This window comes from Furipterus horrens, unplaced genomic scaffold (genome assembly GCF_987537825.1).
Source record: "Furipterus horrens unplaced genomic scaffold, mFurHor1.1.pri manual_scaffold_11, whole genome shotgun sequence".
NCBI lineage: Eukaryota > Metazoa > Chordata > Mammalia > Chiroptera > Furipteridae > Furipterus > Furipterus horrens.
In genome coordinates this window covers 85,406,119-85,431,205 of record NW_028327181.1, presented here as the reverse complement: position 1 = coordinate 85,431,205, position 25,087 = coordinate 85,406,119, and the positions used below count along the sequence as shown (strand labels likewise).

Below are 25,087 nucleotides of genomic sequence, written 5' to 3'. Positions count from 1 at the left end.
GCATTTACACAGACCGCAATGTTGTTAGCTCTCAATACAGCCTTCTGATCCCAGTTCTACCCACTGAGTTATTACTTACCAGGCAACCCTCACTTGAAATTCTGCCAAGTTTTTTTTTCATTCTAGTTCAATAAAAAATCTCTTAAGGAACTTCGAATAATAGCAATGAAGTCTCATGAGAAAGATGCGAGCCAGTATTTAATGGTATCGCAGCAAATTTATTCTATCAAAACAAAAGTCTGAAAACTTCTTTTCTCGGCTATCAATTCTGATCATGTTAAGAATTCTGTCTTCAACAATCTGTATCTGTAGCCTCATTTGCTCTTCATCCTCTCTAACATCAACATTGGCCAAGTACCAAGTCCACAAGTAGCAAATATTAAAATACCGCCATACATGAAGTAGAAACATGTACACCAAATTTTAATGTGCGTATTAATAAATATTCTTTATTTAAATTTTGCACATTGCGCTTTAACATTACATCCAAACATTTCGCAAGTGGATGTCTACTTCGTAAAACCATAATATTCAGCTCATTGTCATTTCTGTACAGAAGTATAAGTACAACATTACTTTTTGCCACTAAGTTGCTTTAGTAAGTCTCACAGGAAGAGGAACATTTAATGAAAAGAGATGGCTTAAATCATATGGCAGGCCTGCGCAGCCACACAACTAAAGACACAAGCCTGAAGAACAAAGTAATGAGGTTACCTCCACCATCTCCCAAAACAAGAAAGAATCACATTGATTTAAGATAAAAGTTTGCCATAAGTCACTAAATTAAGAGGTTTTTTGAAATAGAAGGCGCAGTAGTCATCTTGAGTGTTTCACTGAAAGACAGAGCTATTTTATTTACTTAATTTGCTCCAGCAGTTGTCAACCAGCCACTACAAATGGGCCTCTTGTGATCATTTAAGCGGCAGTATTTATTAAATTTCTCCTTCAGATGCTGTCGGTATTGTTCTCTATTGCTGTAGAATGACTGGTTATTAGCCATAAATGACTGTATTTCATCTTGTGAGATAAAGACATCCTCATCTGAAGTACATTCAGACTCATCCTGCAAATTAAAGCAAAAGTTAAGACTATGACTTAAATTCAGAATGGAAAATGCTTTGCTGATGGAGGACAGCTAAATATTAAAGCAGTCTAGCATTTCAGTTTCAATTAAGTAAAATAAAGCTGTTAATTGGAATGTTTACAGAATAAGCATAATGTCATTCTATCTTAGAAAGTACTAAATAAGAATAAAATCCAACTGAACTTGGTTTGAAACTCTGGCTCTATACCTTGTCCCTGAAGCTTATGAGAGCCTAGCTGATAATAACGTACCTTCTTACTGCCTTAAAAAAATGACTACTTGGAGATGGTTACAACTAGTTACCAAATTTCAAATAACCAGACTTATCTCCACCTGAGCCTCGGGTGAAACTTTTATTTCTATAAATTAAGTAAAATATAACCTTTTTTTAAGTATAGTTACACAGCAACACCCCTTAACTTTATAACCATATAAAAAAGAAAAAAAAAGAGAGAACAACTAGCATTCTAAAGGATTTGGTTCCATTAGGATCCTAATAACTAAAGAAAAAACACCATCCTTCTTCCTTGCCCCTCCTCCACGCCCCACACAAACTATGCACTGGATCACTTGGAATCAGGTATATATACTTCATCTCAAGTATCAACAACTGGAATCAATTATGAAAGGTTTTCCAAGTTCAGTTATACTTTTATCCTACATGACACAGAAAGGAAGCAACCTAGAAAAGTGGGCTCTAGTTCAGATTCTGTATGTTTTCCTGTTCTGGAAGGGTAGCTACTATAAATTGCCACTCAGAAAGGCAGTTTGTGCTGGCCTGGTGGCTCAGTTGGTTGGAGCACTGTCCTGATATGGCAAGGTTGCGGTTTTGATCTCTGGTTGGGACATACACAAGAAGCAACCAATGAATGCATAAAGAAGTGGAAATACAAATCAATGTTTCTCTAAAATCAATTATTTTTAAAAAATAAAAGGTGGTTTGCCTACAATAACCCTCCTCCTTCAAGGAGGCAGATTCTTAGACATAATGCTAATTTTATCCTCCTCTCTTAACTAGTCTCTTCTACCTTTGAGACAAAAGAGGACAAGGAAATATACTTCAGAGTAGTTGCATAAAACCACAGGCGCAACAAAGTAATAAAAGTATGCCCTTAATATCTTAAGAGCCTTCCCCAACTCCCAACTTTAAACCCTCAAAAATACTGTCCCCTCCCACATCTAGCCCAAGAGCAATCAGTGATCCACAATAAGACATCATGGCTTACTTACAAGAAGTTCAACTAAGCTCTTGGCACCTTTTCCAGAATCAGGACCAAATGATGTTTCTGTAGGTTCTGCAAACTGTGGTACATTTTTCCTATGCTCAAACCAAGGCAATGGCTGCCCACGCTTTTCAGAGCTACAACAGCTTTCAGGATGTGTGTCTTTGGTCTTATCGCGGTGAAACACTGTGTGCACGGTACTTCCTGAGGTCTCTCGATTACCTGGATCTGTAATACAGCTTCCAAGCTTTTGGATCTGAAACCATAGCAAAGGATGTCCCAGGTAAAAAAGGCAGGTAATAAAACATGCCCTAACAGATTTTTTTAAAAAGAATGCTAAATAAAAGCAGTAGCTGAAATTTATTAGACACCACATACCAGATGCTATGCTAACCCATCACTAATAATTTCATTTCATCTTCATAGAACCTAATCTGATTAGGGACCTTTATCTTCATTTTACAGATGGGAAAACTAAGATCAAGCAAACTGCTTAATACATTTCAAAGAATTATGAAAAGAATAATTGGATTTATGATTCTCATGGATTGTTGGACAAATGACAACATCAGACACACAGACAAATCACAAGATGAGCAACCAATGGAACTGCATAAGGCACTCATTCCTTAAAAAAATACATAAATCCTAGCAGCTAAGCTGCACACTTGCCACTCTAAAGAAAAATAGGCTGTTCTTCCTTCAACAGCAAAGGCTTAAGAATCACAAGTATGACGCTTACATGTTCATCACATTTCAACATCTTGCTTTTCTTTTTCTTCTTTTTATTTTTTCCTTTGGTGTTGTTCTCTTCAGAATTTGCCCAACATTCAACACAACTATCGCCATCATCCTCTTTGTCTTCACAGTGATGAACACAGGAGTCATCACCTGCAGAAATCAATATTCTCTTACTTATGTGCTTAAATCAGCCATGTAGCAGAAATAATTGTGTAGCTTGTTCTGAACCTACCGTGTTCATCATGATTACAAATGCCTTCAGTGCAGGCAACATCTGACCCCTCCCGAGAACCTGTTTCACTTCCTTCCATGCTAGATGAATATCCACAATCGCTACCATTACAGTGTGGAGATAAGCCTGAGAATAAATTAGGTAACAGTTACAATTAACATACCAATAAACATGTTAAGACAAAGATTGAACCAACTAAAGACCACAGAAAAAAATTTAAATTGATAGTTTATCAAAAATAGAAAGTAAATTAAATAATGAAAATATGATTAGGGATTTACAGGGTGTTTTCTTTGAAAAATCAAATACTAACAAACCAAACACCATTAAAAAAAGAACTACTGGGGGACTGAAAGGGGTAGGGGAGAGCAATGGGGGAAAAATTGGGACAAGTGTAATAGAATTAAATAAATAATTCCACACACACACACACACACACGCACACACACACGATATTCTTGATGCTATAAAGCAATTCCTGAATGCTAGGTTACAACATCTCTAAAAGCTCTTATTAAAAGAAAAAAACTAAGAGTTAATTTTAAGAAGAAACTGTATTTACTTACCTTTCTTTATTTTAGGGGACCCCAAAAGATTGCCACTGCTAGGACAGGTACACGATGTATTTTCGTTGGTAACCATTACTTCTACACAATTATTACCGTCTTCAGTGCTGCCACAGGCCTTGCAGCTGTTTTCTATGAAGTCTGTTTCCTTTAAGGATCAATATTAAGAGAATTTTAAAAAGCTTTACCTCCATAATGGCTACACTTTACTTTCTTTAATATTAACCAGTTATGGTTAGGGTTATAAGGTTAACAATTAAAAAGAAAAAAAAAAACCACTCTCATGAAAAATTATTAATTCACTTCAGGACTATGAACCAACTAAAAGCAAGTTAAGATTAAATGGTATTAAGTCTAGGACAACAGTCCTCCAAGTGTGGTCTGCTGAGCTAGGGGTTCCCTAGGCCAAAACTATTTTTAATCATAATACTAAGATATGATTTGCTTTTTTCACTGTATTGACACACTGATGGTACAAAAGCAACAGTGGAAAAAGCGCTAAGTGCTTTAGCACAAAATCAAGGTAATGGCAACAGAAGTGTACTAATAGTCACTATATACTTCACTTGTCAAGCACTCTCAGGAGAAAGATGGATAGATGGATGATAGGTATTTCATTTATGAATGTCTTTGAAGCAGTAAAAATATTAATTTTATTGAATATCAACCCATGAGTCGTCGGCAGCTGTCCGTCTCGAGAGACGATGGTGTAGCTTCTTAAGAGTCTATCTGCACCGCCGAGAATGGCTGTGCAGTCCGACTCGGGAGTGACACGGTATCTGTCATCTTGCGATGACGCTGGAGTGTCCTCTCCAGTGAAGCTGAAGCTACAGAGCCTGGGCAGGGTGATATGGAGGGTCTGCTGTTGCCCATGCAGCAGACCCCCCCTCTCTTCGCAGCTGAAGGGTCCAAGGGAAAGACTGAGTCAATACTGCTTGGCTTCAGGTGCGCCGCAGGAGTTGCCGGTGTTGACTACAACGTCAAACCGCCTTAGGGACTCCGGCTCCGGATTTTCTGTCGGGGTTTACTCCCTTAGCCTTTCCCCTGAAGAGGTATGCCGCAAGGCAGCGGAGGTTTTTTGGAGTCAGAGTTTTCCTTCTCTGCAACCCATGAGTAGATGTCTTTTTAATAGTCTATGTGACAAATGGGAAGTATGCTTAAAGCACTTCTGAATACCAAAGAACAATTCTTGTCTCAAGGAAAAGTACTTGTGCAGCAGTAAGGTGTAAGCTGAACTAGCTTCTATTTTCCCTGGAACATCAATTCACTTGAAAGAAAGAAATAAGACGCTGGATATTTAAAAGACATTTCCTCAAAAATGAATGAAGCCAGCCCATCACTTCAAAGAAAACAATGGACAGTGTTTGGTGTCAATGATAAAATTCACTCTCTCAAACTACAATCAGAATTTCGAAAACTTGTATATGCAAGCACAATGAGTTTGAAGCTTTCCAATAATTAAAAACCTTTCTGATGAGCTCAGAAGTAGTTTTAACGTGATTATCTGACATTATGTAACGAAATGTCAATACCTGGGAAGATACTCAGTGAACCAGTATCTTTCAAACCGATGCATGTTGTTAAAAAATCATGCACGAGTAAAAGATCTATTCAAAGTGCAAGACAGACCAATGGATTTTAAATAACAGAGTATGGAACTGCAACTAATCTTTAAGACTACCATTTGTTGAGTTGTAATGCCAAAGAATATCCACAACTATCTGAAAAGGTTTATATTAGAATACTCCTCCCTTATGCTACCATATATATCTGTGAGGCTTCATGTGCTTCAACCAACATAGGAAAACAGACTGAATGCAGAGGCAGACACAAGAATCCAACTGATTCCTTTTAAGCCAAATATTAGACTGACAAAAATACAAAAATAATGTCACCCTTCTCACCTTTTCTTTTGAAAAGTTATTTATACTTTTAAATTTATCCATTTTAATTTCTAATACACTAAATGTGGACAAGTATTAATCTACATAACAAAACCTCATGGGAACCTTAATTTTTAAGAACGCAAAGGGGTCCTGAGACCAAATAGTTGAAAACTCTCCACATTTGAATTTTGATCTAACAGCATACTAAGGTCAGGGAAAAGATAACTATCCAACATGGTCTTTGTAAAACAAATATATGACATTAAAATTTTTGGCTTATACAGATTATAGCAGGAAAAAAGGCTCACATTTTGGAAAAAGTACAGTAAAAATACCAAAATTTAGCAAAAAGCAATACTGTCTATTCGTGAGTCAATATTAAGGAATACTACCTTCTCTTGGCTTACTTCTTTTTCATCTGCTGTTTGTAGGGGAGTAGGAATGTCACATACACATTTATTTTTTCGTCTATTCTTCCGTTTTTGGCGTTTCTTTTCTTGCTTGAGTTCTCTTACTCGTTCCTCCTCTGAAAATTCTTCACATAGTTGTTCCAATCGGCTAATACCTTGTACTTTTTCCACAGTCATCTATTACAAAGTTGACAGTGATCAGGCAAAACTTTATTTTTTCATAAAAATTCTCATTTGTTAATTTTAAATGATACCACAAACACAGAAACAGGTATTTCATGCTGCAATTCTGTCACAGTCCCCACAAACGATCTCAAATTTTAATACCTTAAGTGATGACAGTCTTGAAGTCTACTCAGGAAGTGAACACACAACTAATCCCTATGGATAGGTAGACTTATCCACACTCCTCCAGCATATTTTAACTCACATTTTAGAATTTTAACATAGCAAAGTAAACATTCATTTCTTCACACAATGAAATTACTTAACCTCATTAGATGATCTAGTTTCTGAAGATACAAACATACAAAGAGAAGGAATAAGAAATCTGTTCAGCAAGAACTAGTACAGATCTCCTCAGACTCCCAAGAACAGTCCATTAAGTTCATGATAGGCTTCTGAAAAAAAAGGTTTGTAGTTTTCATACCATTCTCAAAAAGGACTGGTGAATCAGTGAAAGAATTACAACCATGTCCTAGAATATAACAAAATATTCACTAACCAAAAAACACATTCTACAGGGTATAAATGAAAAAAAGGTAACCAAATCACAAGCACTAATCCCAGTACCAATATTATAGAGACCCTTCAGTGTCCTTCTAAGTTCTCTTTTTAAAAAATTTATTTATTGATTTGAGGAGGGGGAAGGAGGGAGGGAGGGGGAGAAAGAGAAAGTAAAGTGGTGTTTTGTTGTTCCACTTATTTATGCATTCATTGGCTGATTCTTCTATGTGCCCCAACAGGATATCAAACCCACAACCTTGGCATATTGGGACGACACTCTAACCAAGAGAACTACCCATACAGGGGCAGAATAGTTCTTACATCATGGCGTTTTGACAGCATTTACTTCATATTATTGAACATCAGCAAGCAAACTGGGACTCATTAACAGTCTCTAATTTTGTTGCTTATTTTGGGGCTGCTTTTAACTTCTTATTACTTATGGTTCATGGCAGCATCTTGTTAAATAATCACCCACTTCAGTTTTCTACTCTGAGAAAGTCTAAAAAGCCAAGGCTTATAGAATAACAGGACTAAAAAACAAAGAAAAATCCACAAACTACTTCGAAATTCCAGTTCCCAAAAAATCCCTCCCTCACCTCCCCAAAAGGCACGACACTGTATCAGTGGATTTCAGCCCTGAGGCAAGGTGAGACTGGTAGCTTATATTAAGATTCAGTCCAATAACTTGACTAAGCAATCATGGACACCAAAGCAGTTTTGAGTTCTTACCTCAAAACTCTTGCGTAAGGCATCAACACCAAGGTAGAAAAGCATCTGCCACGTCTGCTCTTCTGCTCGTAGTTTTTGCCAGATCCTATGCAGTCTTTCATAAAGATGAATTCCCAAACAGGTCAGAACTTCTTCTTGAGCTATATCTATTGTCTTAGCATGCCTTTCTCTTCGCCTATAAAGGAAAATAAGTCACACAAAATTCCTAATACCCTTAACTGAAACAGTAAAAGATAGATAACACATCTGCAAGTTCAACTTTTAAACACAATCTTCATATCTATTAACAACCTAATAACAAGACAATTATTCAAACTCAATGTATAGATAAATACACAAGCACACATGTATATAACCAATGAGAAATACACATGCAGGCAGAACTCAGTCCTAATATTGCTAAAAAGTAAGGTAATTCAGGAACTGGCCCCAAACAGATGTTTTCTCGGGCACAAAGAAGTCACATACAAGTGCCCAGCTCGTAGCAGGCATGACAGTTCCTTTAACCTTCCAATTACAGCAAATGCCTGATTTTTTTTTTTTTTTTTTTTTTAGGGTAAATGGAGAAAGGCAATTCCAAACTAATTTAATCATGGGCAAAAGCCTTCTAGGCCAGTCTTTAAAAGTGTTCACAGAACTTCAGTGATAAAAGAAGTCTTTGTATTCTAAATGCCTAGCAGAAAGTAGGCACTCAAATGAGAGATAGTACACAAAACAAAACAAAAAAAAATGGGATCCATTTATTCTATAAACAACTTTTTCTGGTATTTTCACCAGAAAAAGCCAGAGACAAAATTTTAGGTTTCTATATAATTTAAAAATACACACAGTTCATGAATTACATTAAGTATTTCTTAACCCCCTGCTGTAATGACCTCACTTCCTATGCAGAAACCATCATTATGAACAAAATTTAAATATGGAAATGCATGGATAGAGGAGGAAAAAAAAAATCATTTCTAATCATTTTCAAGTGAAAATGATAATCTGTAATAATGAAAGCCAAAAAAGCCTGCCTACTTCAAGCAACAAGAGCAGAGGGCTGAACCAAACACCACAGAACACTTTTTCCCTATTTTTACTTACTCAATTAAGAAATGCGTATTTTAAAGAAAGCAAAAATTTTACAGGCACACTTAATTTATACATATATCATATGTACTGAGGCAAAAGATGATGGAAATAAACTTTTAGTAATAAAATGAAGCAAAGCGCTAGATAGCCCATTCTAGCAAATTACATACTCATACCCTCCTGCGAACTCTGGCTCAGCACGACCCAAGAGATGTGCAATGAAGTCCGTTTCACAACAAACATGTATGTGTCGTTCATGTGGACAGCACCGCAAACCTTCATAAAGTGCAGCACAGTAGCCCTTCTCTTTGCTGCAATCAAGTTCACCAATAAGGATATTGTAGGCTCGAAGGACTTTATTTTTGCAATCAGTGCAAAACCTGTTGAAAAGAAAAAGATCAAAATTAAGAATTGGCTGTATAATTATTTCATGAGGGACATAATGGTGTACTTGACAATGATACTGACCTCCCATGTACAGCATTTAAAAAAAAGCCTCCATACACAATGGAAAACATATACATGTAAGTAAATACAAATTTAGAGATTACATAAGTATAGCTAGATCTCCATTTGTAAATGATTTTTAAACTTGAAAAGCACAGGGATCTAAAAGAACAAGGCAGTTATGTACTTGTTAGTTCACAGAATGCATGCCCAGGAAATATTAGCTGCCAAAGACTAGCGCATCTCCACTTCAAAAGCTATTTGCACAGGTCAGAAATAACACAACAGAGGCTACAAATGGCTTGTAGGATCCCTTTCCTTTCACCCTCTGAAAATAGCTGGTATCTTCAACCAGTAAACCTTGATTCAGATCTCTACTACATTTTATTTTAGTTCATCACTAGCTAAGCATTTGGGACCTGAGAGCAACAATATAGTTATAATACAAACAACATTTACATAGAAATCTGGTTCAAACTTGTGTATATAATATGGCAAAAGTGTAGAAGAGCATGTTAAAGTAGAGGATGACAAAATTTTCTTTAAGAAACCAAATGTTACTCAATCAGAAAGAAAAAAGAAGAGGCCACCCTGACCAATGTAGCTCAGTTGGTTGGGCATTGTACCGCCAAGTAAAAGGTTCCCAGTCAGGGCACAAGCCTAGGTGGCGGCGTTCAGTCCCTGGATGGGACGTACAAGAGGCAGCTAACAGTGTTTCTCTCTCACATAGATGTTTCTGTCCCTCTCTTTCTCCCTTGCTATAAATAAATAGAACCAGGAAAAAAAAATTTTAATCCTCACCTAAGGACACGTTTATTAATTTTAGAGAGAGAGGAAGAGAAAGAGAGTAAGAGAAAACATCGATGCGAGAGAAACATCTATCAGTTACCACCTGGATGCGCCCAGACCAGCAATCAAAAAGCAACCTAGGTGTGTGCCCTGACCTGGATCAAACCCACAACCTTCTGGTGCATGGATGATGCTCCGATGCTCCAACCAACTGACCAGGGGTAGAACCAGGAAATTCTGATCTCTTTGATTTAAATTCATTACTAGGTGAGCTCATCTGTTCTCATGGCTTTAGCCAACATGTCTGATTTTCAGCTCTATAGCTCTGTTCAAGTCCCAGCCTGCCCTTGCCTAGAGGCTATACCCATACCAAAAAATGAGGGCCATCACAGATGTCCAATAGGCAACACGTTAAACTCACTGTCCAAAACCAAAGGCAACACTGTTACCTCCCTATGTCCTCTTCCATCCCTGTTAAGAACATCACCATTCACAGTCACCCAGGATGAAAACCTCAGTTAATTCCAATTTCTCCTTGGGTCCTCTGTGGGGGGATGGAGCCAACTGGTATCAAATCTTTCTTACATCTATGTAGGTCCCTTCTTTCAATTGTCTCTTCTATTTTAAATCGCCTAGACAATTTTTAAAAGTTTCGTAACTGGTTTCTGTTTCCACTCTTCCTAGCTCTAATGCATCTCTCATACCAAAATGATGTTTTTTTAAAGACTTTATTTATTTATTTTTATAGAGAGGGGTAGGTAGGGAGAGAGAGGGAGAGAAATGTCAGTGTGTGGTTGCCTCTCACATGCCCCCAACTGGGGACCTGGCCTGCAACCCAGGCATATGCCCTGACTGGGAATTAAACTGGTGACCTTTTGGTTACAGGTTGGTACTCAATCCACTGAGCCACACCAGTCAGGGCCAAAATAATTTTTAAATACAAATCTGATTATTTCACTCTCAGCTTAGAAACAGCTTCACTGTCTACAAATAAAATTCAAACTTATTAAAGCATTCAGTGACTACTTCTCTTAACCAACCTGCTATTTCCAGCCATATTTTTCAAGGTTCACCTCTCCCTTCATGCTCCCCCCTACTCTACCCTGCCCTACACACACACCATATATATAATGGACTGCTCTGCATATAATTCATGTGTCTCAACCTCCATCTTTTTCCTTCTGTCTCCTTCCCACTCCTCTCCACATCCTTCACCATTTGCCCAAATCGCGTCCATCCTTAAAGAAGCCTTCTGCAATTCCCATCACTAGAATTCAACCTTCCTCTGCATTCCACTTACTTGATTTACACTTTTTATACAGTAGTTACCCTATGCTGCCATGCACTAGTTTCATACACACATCTTTCTGGCCCAACAATAGATAACTGTGTTTCTTGAAGTGAATGTATGTTAAAATAGAGGCTCTAAGCACACTTGGTAAAGAGGCAATAATGCAGACAAATAAAAATTTAAAATTAATTCAAAATGGGTTAAAGACCTGAAACTATAAAACTCCTAGAAGAAAGCACAGGGCAGAAAAACTTCATGACACTGGAAGAACTGATACTTGCTTAGATATGACATCAAAAGCATGGGGAACAAAAGCAAAAATAGATAAATGAGACAACATCAATCTTAAAAACTTCTGTGTAGCTAAGGAAACAATCAACACAGTGAAACGCAACCTATAGAATATTTGCAAATGGGTAAAGGGTTAATCTCCAGAATATATAAAGAACTACAACCCAATAACAAAAAAATTCGATTAAAAAATAGGCAAAAGACATAAACAGTCATTTCTCCAAAGATATACAAATGACTAACAAGCATATGAAAAGATGCTCAGTATCACTAATCATCAGGGAAATGCAAATCAAAACCATGCAATATCAGCTCGTACACGTTACTATGACCACTATCAAAAAAATAGAAAATAACAAGTGGTGGCAAGGATGTGGAGAAATTAAAACCTTTGTGGGATTATAAAATGGTGCTGCCAGTATGGCATTTCCTCAAGAAATTAAAAATAGAACTACCGTTATGATCCAGCAATCCACTTCTGGATACGTATCCTAAAGAACTGAAAATAAGATCTTAAAGAGATATTTGCACACTCATGTTCACTGCAGGATTCTTTACAATAGTCAAGATGTGGGAGCAAGCTTAATGTATGTTCATAGGTGAATGTGGTATATACATACAATGAAATAATATTCAGCTATAAAAATGAATGAAATTCTGTCATATGTTACAACATAGATGAACCTTGAGCACATTATGCTAAGGAAAATAAGCTGATCACAAAAAGACAAATACAATACTGCAAGATTTCACCTATATAAGTTATCTAAAGTAATCAAACTCATAGCAATACAAAATAGAATGGTGGTTGCCAGGGAATGGGGACAAGGATAAAAAGGGGAGATGTTCAATGGGTATAGTTTCAATCACGGAAGATGAAAAATTTCTAGCATTCTGCTGCATAACAACATGCATATAGTTAACACCACTGTAATGTACACTTGAAAACTGTTAAGAGGATAAATTTATATTACGTGGTTTTCTTTTACCACAATTAAAAAAAAATGTTTTCCCCTTGGAGGGAGAAATAAATGGACATGGACACAGAAATAACAAAGCCTTCCATGTTTTCAGGTTATAAATAGTAAGTTTACATCTTCTGGTAAATAAATGGTTAAATATCAAACAGTACCAATAGTAAAACTTGAGCCCTGGTTGGTGTGGCTCAGGTGATTGAGCACCGGATCACCAGTTTGATTCCCAGTCAGGGCACATGCTTGGGTTGTGGGCCAGGTCCTCCACTGGGGATGCTCAAGAGGCAACCACACACTGATGTTTCTGTCCCTCTTTCTCCTTCCCTTCTCCTCTCTCTAAAAATAAATAAATCTTTAAAAAATAAAAAAAAACTTGAAATATTTCCCCCGTATTGTACTGCTTTAAACCCTCAAAGTCGTTTCATATGCATGACTGTACATTATCGTAAGTCATATAAGCGTAAGTAAAGAATGAGTTAAAGTTATTATATGACAGCTGTAAGAATGAAAGTGATTTTTCTTCTTTTCAAAAGTAACCTTGCACATAAACCTTAAAAACATTCATTTAGGCAGAGATTTCAGTTTCCTAAGACCTCAGGAGCATTATTTAGACATTTAAAAATCACTTTCAACTGACTATGCCTCAAAAACTCAAACCTACCCAAAACAAGAACTAGATATACAGGAATAACAAGGACTTGCATTATCTGACATGCAAACGTTCACTGATGTGCTTACTATGTGCCAGATAGTGTTCTAAGTAAGCTTTACTATCACCAATCCCTACAACAAACTGACCCTACAGTAGGTCCCAGAAGATCACTACCATCATTATTTTTGCCTTGAAGAAAAGAGGTACAGAAAAGTTAAGTAACTAATACCAAGTTATAATCAGTAGGACCTAGATTCAAAGCAATGTTTTTTTTAAGGTATTTTAAATACTTTATATTCTGATTCTAAACAAAAAGGAATGGGAACAAACAAGCAATGTTTCACCACTGAATATTGTGATGTGACTGTAGCGGTTTCTGTTTGAAACTCAGTAAGAAAACAACTGCATTCCAAAACAGCTAAACATGCAGGTCTAACAAATAAAGGCTTTTCTTTTTAACTGCCACATTCGCTCTGAAGCCCATTCTTCTCCTTCAGCATCCCAGAGACCAAGCACATTTTCTGCTTAGCTATGTAATTAAGTGGCAAACACACTGCACCACTGACATCACAGAACAGTTGCCTATCAAACTAGACTTCTGATGCTGGGCTCCAGCCTCCCTTTCTCACAGGTTGTCATCCTCATCCCTGACAGCAGCGGTCTGAGCCACCTCTAGACCCTGTTCATGTTGTGCTGCCAAAGCTGGGTCTGTGACAAGCTCTGGTGGGGCAAGAGCAGGCAGGGCAACAAAACTCCAAGTTAGGCTCTCCAATCAGTTTTCTAGCAAGCCGGAAGAAGGGCTTTCCAAAGTTGTAGATACTTCAGGCAGAAATGTCACAGTACTGAAGACTCTTCTTTTGGTGGAAGACAACTGATTTTGCCTTAACTTTCCTGTCCTTAATATCCACTTTTGCTACCACATATCACAATGGGAATGTTTTCACACACTTGCACCAGATCTCTATTCCAGTTAGGCACACTCTTGTAAGTAACTCTCAAGAGTTACATCAAATACAGTTAATGGCACACTGGGCTTGGATGTAATGGCTGTCTCTCAGTCCATTGAACTTCTCCTGGCCAGCTGTATCCCACACACTGAACTCAGTATGTCCTCTGTTGGTGTGGAACATGGGGGGATGTATTTCAGCACCCAAGATGTCTAAATACTTATTTTTAAATTCATCAGTCAAATGGCGTTTCACAAATGCAATCTATCCAGTCACAACAGCACCAACCAATATAACTTTGAACTGAACTTGGGGTTCTCCTTGAGCAGCCACAGTGACATTACTTCCAAAAGTGCCTCTGGGCCCATCTGACTCCAATGAAACTTCGATTACTCCCTTCTCATAATCATACTGCTCTCTACTCTTAAAATACTTATAAAATGGACTCTACCTTCTTATAAATAAAAAATATTGCCCCCCAAATATATAATATATCCACAATCATTATAGGAAACTCCAAAATATTAACTCTGGTAACTAGTAATTTATGAACCAATTGATGGACCAATTCATATAGAATATAAGGATCAATTCATATTGAAAAAGGAAGGAATCTATAAGTGTACTCCAAATAATCGATACATTATCTACTGTCTTGGAATATAATCAACCAAAAAAGCAAATAAACCAAGTTTTTAATTGAAAAAAAGAAAAACACAACCCTGGCATGTGTGGCTTAGTGGACTGAACACCAGCCTGCGAACTGAAAGAACGCCAATTCAATTCCTGGTCAGCGCACATGCCTGGGTTGCAGGCCAGGTGCCCAGTTGGGGGCGTGTGAGAGGCAACTGATCAATGTTTCTCTCTCACATGGATGTTTCTTTCCTTCACTTTCTCCCTTCCTTCCCTTCTCTCTAAAAATAAATAAATACCTTTAATATATATATATAAAGAAAAACACATAATAAAGTTAGTATGCAGGGTTAGGGCACTAGCTCATTGCCATATACACACCAATCTTGATAACGCCAATTTTTATAATTCATGTGGGTCTTCTAGAAGCATCCCCAAAGTAATTATATATATTTGTCCCAAAGTCAATGAACATACAACCAAAAACCCAACAGGTAATAAATTTATATTAAAACAGTATAACTCACCCCAGGAACAGCATCTCTAGATGTCTCCCTTACCAGTTTCCTATCCTACTATACTCTCTCTTCCCTATGAATTTCCAAATGCTAATGACACTTAGAAAATTCCTTTGTTAAGCAGTAGTTAAACACCCATCCCCACCCCCCAAAAAACGCTGGCTGGTGTGGCTCAGTGGATTAAGTGCCAGCCTACGAACCAAATATTACCGGTTCAATTCCCAGTCAGGGCACATGCCTGGGTTGCGGGCCAGGCCCCCAGATGGGGGTGCATGAGAGGCAACCACACATTGAGGTTTCTCTCCCCCTCTTTCTCCCTCCCTGCCCCTCTCTCTAAAAATAAATAAAATCTTTTAAAAAATGGTTATAAAAATATTGAAGTTACTTTTATGGTACAGAAAGCACTCAAGTTCCAACTTTATTTTAGGTTTTGAAAAAAAAAGAGAGAGGAAATAATACTTACTATACAGAAGAAAAAATTCAAAATATTACTAAGTGAAAGCTGCTAATTTAACTCTAATTTTGAAAATGACACCATGAAATGCTTCTATCATAGTAACAAAGAGTATTAGAGTTTCCAATATTAAGTACACTTTACTCAATTCAGTCCTTCTGTGTTTCTTGAAAGGCTGATGTGGAATCAACAGATAAAATTTTTTTAAAGAGAGAGAGAGAGAGAAAAGCTGCCTCAACACAAAGGCTAACACTGAAAGTCATCCCATGAAGGAACTGCCTACCTAACACTAAACTCCGCCTAGTGCCAGGTATCAATGGAAAGGCTGGAATACTATTATATGAAGGAGATCAGTGACAGGTTACTCTGGATAAGATAGCTAAGGCACCTTTCAACTACACCTTGATGACCTTTACACTTACCTGTGTTTTCGCAGGTATGTTTCTAGTGTTTCTAAAAGACAACTAGAGTCGATTAAAACTACTTCATCCCTGCATTCTTGGGACATTAGTTCCCATACGTCCATCCAACAACCTCTGCAGGAAGAAAGAAATATTAGCAAGAAGGAGAAATATATAAGGGTAAAAACATTTTAAAAAGCAGAGTAAAGGACTGCTTGATTTTACCTGACTGTTCTGGAAAGGTCCATAATGCAAAATGATCCTACACTTGCTGTCTTTCCTGTGGTCTTCACTACTTCTCTCACCTGTACTTAACTTCTCTGAACTGACACTGCTACTGCTCCCCTCACTGTAGTGCAGCACAGTACAAAGCTTAGTGACACCGAGAGTATCTGAAGGAGTAACTTCTATAATCGACATTAAGATCATGAACTCTTTAACACATTAAAATATTAGTAGGGTAAGCCTGCAAATTTGTATATATAATTACATATTCAATTTAACCATATTAAAATGTCACTTAAACATATGCTCATATATTTATATAAAAACTTCTGCTCAACTATTAAGTTTACCTCATATGACTTAACAGCCCTTACATTTATCAAGGTAGCAACTGGTTAATATACTAAGCATTTTATGAGCAAATGTACCTGGAGTGTTTTAAAGTCAAAAGGACCGAAAGAAATTTTCACCTATAAACATGGACCAATATTCCACAAATTGAAAATCTGACCTACTCAATGTGATTTCACAGCTAGTCCATGGCCACTAAATTCTTATCTGCCTTCACATTTACAAGTAGCTGGAAAAGTCACAGATTAAGTAAGAGTAAATAAACTTTCATATATACTAAAATAAAAACAGCATACTAAGATGAATACACAGCCTAAATTAGCAGTTAAATACTATACAAATAATTTTTTATAAACTTACTAAACATTTCCCAGACTCCTCCTCCCCAACAGGTTTCAATGTAGTGCTGGTCATGCATTTTGCTTTATTGCAGTGTGCATTCCAAGAAAAATGTGTGTCTGTATTCCAATCAGCGATAGTCTTCTTAATTTTACATAATTCTGAACAACTGGTTCCTGCCTGTTCTTCTGCAGGTCTCACTACAGTACTAGAAATTCATTACCTTGGATGCTTGAGATGAAAAAGAAACCTCTGAATCTTTACTCAACCTACTCTATACAGATAAAATAGGTATTTCTCAACCCCCTGCCCACCATGTAAGATCATACATATACATGTATACACACACACACAAATTATATATGTGTATATACGTGTGTGTGCGTGCGTGCGTTGTGTGTATAACTCAGCTCCCTAGCTACTCTAATAAGGGCTCAGGTCAAAGATCATCGTTCCTTTCTTTTTGAAACAAAATCTCAACTCCTGCTCTGCCTTCCATGTTACATCCTTCTTCTCTCAATTTCCATATTTCCTCTTTTCCTAATCATGTTTGAGCGATCCATAGTCTCCTAAAACTAATTAACTCTCAAACTCAAGTTCTCATAATTAAGACAAAGGTTCATGAAATCAGAGCTGGGAAATTATTATTCTACATCAAGATGTGAAAGCATTATTCTAAAAAGAACTTTAAAAAATATTCTACAGCTCCAATAAAGATCTTACCCATAATCTTTCTAGATCAAATGTTTTTATATTACTCCTTCAAGATAAAACTTTTTGAAAAAGAAATCATTCCACTTCCTTGTTCTACTCCCATACTTTCCACTCACAGCTTAATCCATTACAAGCTTACACTACATTCACCTTTCTACTCATTCCAATCTGGATTCTGCCTCCACTCAACCACAGAGCTTCTCATCAAGACCACCAGTGATATCAGTTTTGCTATAAGTAATGGACACTTTTAGGTCCTTGCTGACCCAAGCAGCAGTCAACACAGCCGCCCAGACCCTCCTAACACACTCTTTTCCCTTGGTTTCCTCCTAACTCTCTGGCCACTCTTTCTCAAGTTTCTTTACTTAATTCTACTTTTCTATCATTAAATGGAATCCCTTAGCATACTTCTCTCTTACTTTACTCCACCTCTTGGTGATGTTATATAGCATTCTCTAAGGTAATCTTCAACCATCAGCCACTGGCCTAGACCTTTTTTTCAAATCTCAAACTTACTCCCAGATAGAAAACAACTTGGTTTTACTTGCATGGATATGAGAATACTCTCAGCAAGGCTGAATTGAATTGCTGCAATCAATTAGGCTAAAACCTCATCAACTGGATTATACTTTCCCTGGATAAAGTCTAAACAGAAAAAGGGGGAACAGTGAAAATACATAAAATGGAGAACCACAGTAGCATACAATGGCAGTGACCATCCAAAGTGGAGGAGAGGGAGCCTTGGCTAAGGCAACTGCACTCCCTGGTCTGCTCTCCACATGGCATGTGGGAATAACTGAAGCTATCTTAGGAGACATTGCTTATGATCAACTGACTCCATTCATACTAGTCTGTGGACGTTTGTTTTGTTTTAAGCTGAGAAAGGAAAACAGAACTGTATGTCAATTTAATAAAAGTAGAAAACTGATGATGCAAAGGCACTGAGAATGAGAGGGGATCGGAACCAGGGCAAAAGAAGAACTGGTGTTTGAAGGAAGGCGGCAATGGGCACAGATGTGCAAGATGTTGGGTACCTGTTGCTTTTTAGTTCCTCAGTGAAGAATATGTACAACCACCACCATCAGAAAGCAGGCTTTTCATCATGCTATTATGCAGCTTTAGCCAACAGTCAGTAAAGGTATAATTTTATGTGAAAATCAGACTAAATTTTGCTTTCACAAAGTCAGGAATTCTCTAAAGATGGTGTTAAATCGGGTATGTGAAATGACAATTATCCATAGATAACCACTTTAAGTTATGTAGAACTTTACTGGGTTCACATTTAGAAATCATGTAATGTGTGATTTTTGTTTGGATCCTAATTCTAACAAATCAATGTACAAAGAAACTTTTTGAGACAGCTGAAAAAAATCTGATTATAAACTGAGTATTGGATTATTAGTTTATTTTGTTAGATGTTATAATGGCACTGTCATTATGAAAGAAAATGTCGACAGATTTAGAAAACATGCAGGAGTAAAACATGATGCCTGAGACTTGCTTTAAAATGCTTCAGGAAAAGAAAAAAAAAAGATAGATAAGCAAAATGAATGTGCCAAACCTTGGTAACTACTATTGAATCTGGGCGAAGGTATTCAGTGAATGGAAATCCTTGTATAGTCTACTCTTTTATGTGTGACAGTTTTCATAATAAAAGTTTTTTTTTTATTTTGTTTCTGATTACAGAAAAATAAAACCTTGTTAATAATTACTAACACACAACCACGTGATTATCAAAGAAGAAAATGTCTATACAACAATGGCATCAGCAGTACTATGGAGATATTCAAAACTAATTTTTGAAATAAGTTCACAAGTATAGTTTTACATTATCCATTCCCTCCAAGAGTTACTTCTTAGAAACTCCCTTCAAATTCCATGGCTTTTCCTTACCACCCACAACCCCAAGCAATTTTGTAAGGGGCAACTGTGATATTGTGCTGGGAGATGAGGGCAGATGCAGCCTTGGGCACTGTAGCACCTAACCAGGAAGAAAACTTCAAATCAGTTACATAAATAAACATTGCTATAATTGATTCAAGCCTTTTTTTAATCCTTGATAAATTATTAGGAAGACCTAGAGATAAGACAAGAAAACTAATTCTATATTATAAATATTAAATAAATTGAAGAATGTTATCACTGAACAACTTAATATTGGCTACATAAACTTCCACAAACATCTCCACCTCTTTCCTCTGAAATATATTTTATATAAGAAAACTTTCTGAACACTCAAACCTATATAGTATCAAAAAGGCCTACAAAAGTAGAAGACATTTATTTTGACCTTTGTTAGTGCAACCAATTAAAGAAATAAAATTAGCAGTGTTTTTATTCTTTTTACTAAATGTAATCAACATTTATAATTTTAACAATAACAAAGCATCCTGATAGTCAATTCTACTTACCCCAAAGGTTTTGGTTTGTGCGTATCTAAGGAGTGCAACTGACATCTCTTGTTCTTTTTACTTTTTGGAATAGCATCTATCATGTCGTTTAATTTGGACCTAATTAAAAACAAACCATTAAAAGTTTTGGTTAATATTTATTTTATTTAAAATTTTCAAAACAGTATTTATGGCCTTTTAGCGAGAAGTATATTTAAAGTATTAGAGACACAGTACCTACTTTTAAAATTTTTAGCAAACAAATTCTAACCCAAAAGAGACTGTACACTAGTCTTCTCATTCTATTCCCAGTCTGTCAAACTGTGAAGAGACCTGCTCTATTTTACACATTCTTCCCCCCCATTGCATACGTCTCATGTATCCCTGCATCTGCACTTTAGCAGTGTGCCTGCTGCTCAATGACTGATTGCTGCCTGATTCTTAGCCATCTTCCCTGGTCCAAACATTATCTAAATACACACTGTCCTTGATGAGGAGCCATCAAAAGAAATTTTATGCAAATAAAGAAATATGTATAGCAAATATCCAACCCTACACCCAACTAATCAAGAAAGCCCGTAAACTCTAACTTTAAAATATATCCAGAAACAAATCGCTGCTCATCACCTCCATCATGACCAACCCTTGCCCAATGCTCCTCTCTAGCTTAGTCAACTGTAACACCTGGCCTCCCAAATGGTCTCCTTGCTTCCAACCTTTGCCTCTACATTCCAAAGCTTCACTTAGAAGCTGGAGTGATCTTTTCAAAACAAAAATCACATTATATTCTTTCTCTTTTCAAAACCCTCCAAAGATTCTTTTCTCAGGCAGAATAAAACTCCAGTCTCTACCATCACTTCTAAATAAGAAAAGCCCTAGGGTTTGGTCTTCAGACATCTTTTCGTTTCCTATTTATACACTCTTTGATGATCCTATCTCACCTCATGGGTGTAATTTTTATATATGGGTGTGTGTGTGTGTAATACTCCATATATATTTATGCACTATATATGTAGTTTAAATACTATATACGGGGGGAGGGAAAAAAACAGAATTTAAAAAAATTGTGTATTTATTCTTACATGTTTAAACTTCAGTCACCTTCAAAGTACTCTCCATTTGATGCAATACACCTATCAAGGCGTTTTTTTCCACTGCTTAAAATAGTTTTGAATGCATCCATTCTGATGCTTTTCAGTGCTTCTACCGTTTTTGTTTCACCTTTTCCACATCAGCAAAATGTTTCCCTTTGAGGATTTTTTCATCGGGGAAGCAAAAAAGTGTCACTCGGGGCAAGATTGGGTGAATAGGGAAGGTGAGGCATGGGGGTCACGCTGTTTTTGGTCAAAAACTGTTGAACACCCAGCACAGTGTGGGCAAGTGAACGTGTAAGTCACCCATCCTGAAATAGGCAACGTATTTAAAGAGTGTTCAAAAAAAAAAAAAAAAGACTCACTGAAGCTGAACGCAGCCTCTCACAACAATGCCAGCTGGTACACTGATACAGATGGGTTCCTAGAACACTCACCCAGTGAGGAAGTCTGTACTACAAGGGGACCACCCTCCAGAAGGTAATTTCAGTTTTGGGGGTCCTCCCTCACGTGTGTGTGTGTGCATGCTGATGACACAAATTTATCTCTCTACACCAGAGCTCTCTGAACTCTACTTGGATATCCAATTAGTGTCTCAAAAGTGAGCTCTGCACCCTGGCTGGTGTGGCTCAGTGGGTTGAGCGTGCTGGCCTGTGAACCAGAAGGTTGCTGGTTCAATTCCTAGTCAGGGCACATGCCTGGGTTGTGCGCTAAGTCCCCGGCTGGGGGCATGTGAGAGGCAACCACACATTGATGTTTCTCTCTCTCCCTTTCTCCCTCCTTTCCCCTCTCTCTAAAAATAAATAAACAAAAAACAAAACAAGAACAAAAAAGCAAGCTCTGCAGAATTCTTCCTCTCAGTTTTATCCATCTCAGTAAATGAAAACCATTTGTCCAAGTCTTTAGACCCCAAATCTGAGAATCATCCTTGATGCCTTCCTCCATATCCAATCTATCCAAAAATCCTGTTGGCTCATTCCTCAAAATATATCCAGGACCTAACTATTTCTCATTACCTCTGTGGCCACCATACTATTATATCTCACATGGATTATTAAATAGCCTGTTTCTCTGACCTTCCTCCACCCTTCAATTTATTCTCAACACAGAGGCAAAGTAAGCCAAACTTCAAGTCAGATCATGTCACTCTCCTCAAAACTCTCCCAAATCTTCCCATGCCACTCAGTGTTAAAAACAGAACAAAACAAAAACCCTCAGGATGGCACCACATAATTGGGCCTTTTATTATTCCTCTGACCTTATCTTTTATTCCTCTTCCCTTCATTCATCTAGCTCCAGCCAAAAAGGACTTCCTTGCTGTTCCTCAAACCTGCCAGGAAAACTCCGACATCTGAACCTTTACACTGCTGCTCCTTCTCTGCCTTCCCTCAGATATCTACATGGTCCACTTCATTCAAGTCAATATTCAATGTTATTTTATCAGAGGCCTTCCCTAACCATCCTTCATATTAATTCTACCCACTTCATTCTCTATCTTCCTTACCGATTTTTCTCTTAATACCATACCTGACAAATTATATGTTTGCTTAGGGCCTGCCTCTCCCCACAAGAAAACAGAAACGTTGTAGTCACTGGCACATGTAAGTTACTCAATAAAATTACTGAATGTGAAGTCAAGTTTTGTCCTGACCAAATTTAGAATAAAATCTACCACTATCACCAATTTAAAAAATTTAACAAACCAGCTTTTCCTAATTGATTATACTTACCCATGTACATAAAATAATGTATAAAGCTTCTTTGCATCAGTCATACAGCTTCGAGTTACAGAAAGGACTCCCTTGGGCCCTATTGTTAGGGGTTCAAGGGCAGGATTTCCAGACTCTACAAGCTGGGAAAAGAGGCGCTCTACACTGCGACGACAACCAACACATGGGACAAGCTGAGAAAGTGCACTCAAGACTTCACGTGATGTCACCACCATGGCAATACTTAGATCTTGTTGCTTAAGCATACTATGTCGCTGAAAGAGAGAAAGGAAAATGAAGAGTCCTTGAGGAATACATAAAATTACTCTTCCACCACTACTTCTGGTTCCTATCCTTGTGCATTAAGTAAAATGTAGGCAAGGCTTGCCATCTCTATCTGCAATTGAGTCAGAAAGGCAAGGATGACAGCCTTGTCCATGCTATACTGAGTTTGCTGCAGAAATCCTCCTGTTCTAGAATCTATGGTACAAAGCTCTACTTAGGATGGGCCTTAGCATAGCAAAAAGAAGCCTTGCATCTGGAAATTTAGTGCTTAATCAGTGCGTATTAAATTTAGTACTCTTGCTTAAAATTTAAAAAAGAAAAAATAATAAAGACACAATCAGATTTACCATGTCCTCTTCTCAACTTTTAACAACACACTACGTTTAACTACAGGAGTCAAGTTAGGATGGTGATCATGCAGAGCAGCAAAATCTCAACCTGGAGGTATGGACAGGTGTGCTGTGGATTAGTGAGCAGGAACAATGCCTACCTTACTTATGAAGGAGGAGCCTGCAATTAGTTAACTAACATGCAGGTGCACATGAATGTTATCTGTTGGTTATGACAAGGTAGAGAAATGACTGAGAACCATAGCTGTAGAGAAATGGGCAACACTCTAGTAAATAACTTCTGTTGGATGAAGTTACAGTTACACTACAAGTAATGACCCTAGCTTTCCTAAAAACAGGTAAGAAAGTAAGATAACACCCAAAATGGATTTTTCTCAAATTTACTATTAACCATCCATTGAAAGTTTTCTCCAAAAGTAGAAACAGAATTCTGAAGTAACAATTTATCCTCCATTATCTTAATTATATGTAGTATATTATAAAGTACCACACTGCATAAGAATTAAATAAAAATCAGAAAGATCACAACACAAAATTAGTTTTCTTTGACTTAAATAAGGCAATTACTACAGAAGAAAACCAACAAGTTCTCAATGAAAAGTTGTATATCTTATCTTTAAAAGATGGGAAAGATGACCTGGAGATATTAAAAGCCTTACAGACATGTAAAATAACACATCACAACCAAATCTTTCACATGACAGGTACATAAATATATTCACTGTAGCAACAATAATGAAAGCAACTTCAGTGTAATCTTAAGACTTATAGAGAGCCCTAGGCAAAACAAAATTAATACTTACAGCTAAAATTTTTAATGACTCTTTAAAACACACACACAACATACAATTTAAAATATTGAGTTTTAAAACTATTACCTGAATGAACTGCTTTAGTTGTGCACCATTATTTTGATGCCCATCGAGATTTAACACATTGTCAGGAAATTCCATCACCATCTTAATATGCAAAAGAAGAAAAATAAATTATCTTATCTTATTTGAATACATGTTACAGACTATTTACAAACTCTTGGGACAGAAATAGACCCACCCCCAAACCAGATCCCTCCACCTGCCACCCTGCCAAAAAAAAAGAAACCCAAGTTGCATAAGTTTATAAAGCCAGAAATAGTATAGTCATTAGGATAAGAACACTGAAGTTTGGCAAACACGAGTTCAAGCCCCAGCTCTGTCACTTATAATCTATGTCATAACTCTGGGCAAGTTACTTAACCTATCTCATTTTCAGCTTCCTCATTTGAAAAATGAGATTACATAATAATTTTTAATATCTCTCACATAGTAGGTTGTGAGGATTAAGTTTTATTTCAAAGTGTTTGTTGTGGTGGCCAATAATAGAATTTCATAAATGAAATGACCTGATAATTTATGTTAAATACCCTGACATTTTAAATTATTCCTCTTAACTATGGAACACAGTAAATCCTATAATGTAAATGACTATATATAAGAAATTCACTTCCTGAGTTTCATACAACAGAGCTAATAACTTTTTTACATAAAGTTTTTTTGTGTGGAAAATCACAATTATCATAATAG

The 25,087-nt window shown here is 37.0% G+C and overlaps 1 protein-coding gene and 1 pseudogene across 4 annotated transcripts in view; both read right to left on the bottom strand.

Annotated features, from left to right (window-relative positions):
* Positions 1–421: 421 nt before the first annotated feature.
* GGNBP2 (gametogenetin binding protein 2) overlaps positions 422–25,087 on the bottom strand; it is a 32,768-nt gene continuing 8,102 nt past the window's right edge. For 2 of the 4 annotated variants that reach the window (XM_090257793.1, XM_090257796.1), the window contains 12 exons: positions 24,404–24,484; positions 22,912–23,165; positions 20,112–20,210; positions 16,093–16,206; positions 8,845–9,054; positions 7,601–7,775; positions 6,125–6,319; positions 3,847–3,994; positions 3,281–3,406; positions 3,050–3,198; positions 2,315–2,563; positions 422–1,063 (listed from right to left, as the gene is read on the bottom strand). In XM_090257793.1, the coding sequence (XP_090113919.1) occupies positions 860–1,063; positions 2,315–2,563; positions 3,050–3,198; positions 3,281–3,406; positions 3,847–3,994; positions 6,125–6,319; positions 7,601–7,775; positions 8,845–9,054; positions 16,093–16,206; positions 20,112–20,210; positions 22,912–23,165; positions 24,404–24,484 (2,004 nt within the window). In that variant the 3' untranslated portion in view covers positions 422–859. The remainder of the gene's footprint in view (positions 1,064–2,314; positions 2,564–3,049; positions 3,199–3,280; positions 3,407–3,846; positions 3,995–6,124; positions 6,320–7,600; positions 7,776–8,844; positions 9,055–16,092; positions 16,207–20,111; positions 20,211–22,911; positions 23,166–24,403; positions 24,485–25,087) is intronic. The other 2 variants (XM_090257795.1, XM_090257794.1) reach the window with 2 other exon arrangements.
* Positions 13,744–15,239, bottom strand: LOC149998693 (GTP-binding nuclear protein Ran-like; annotated as a pseudogene).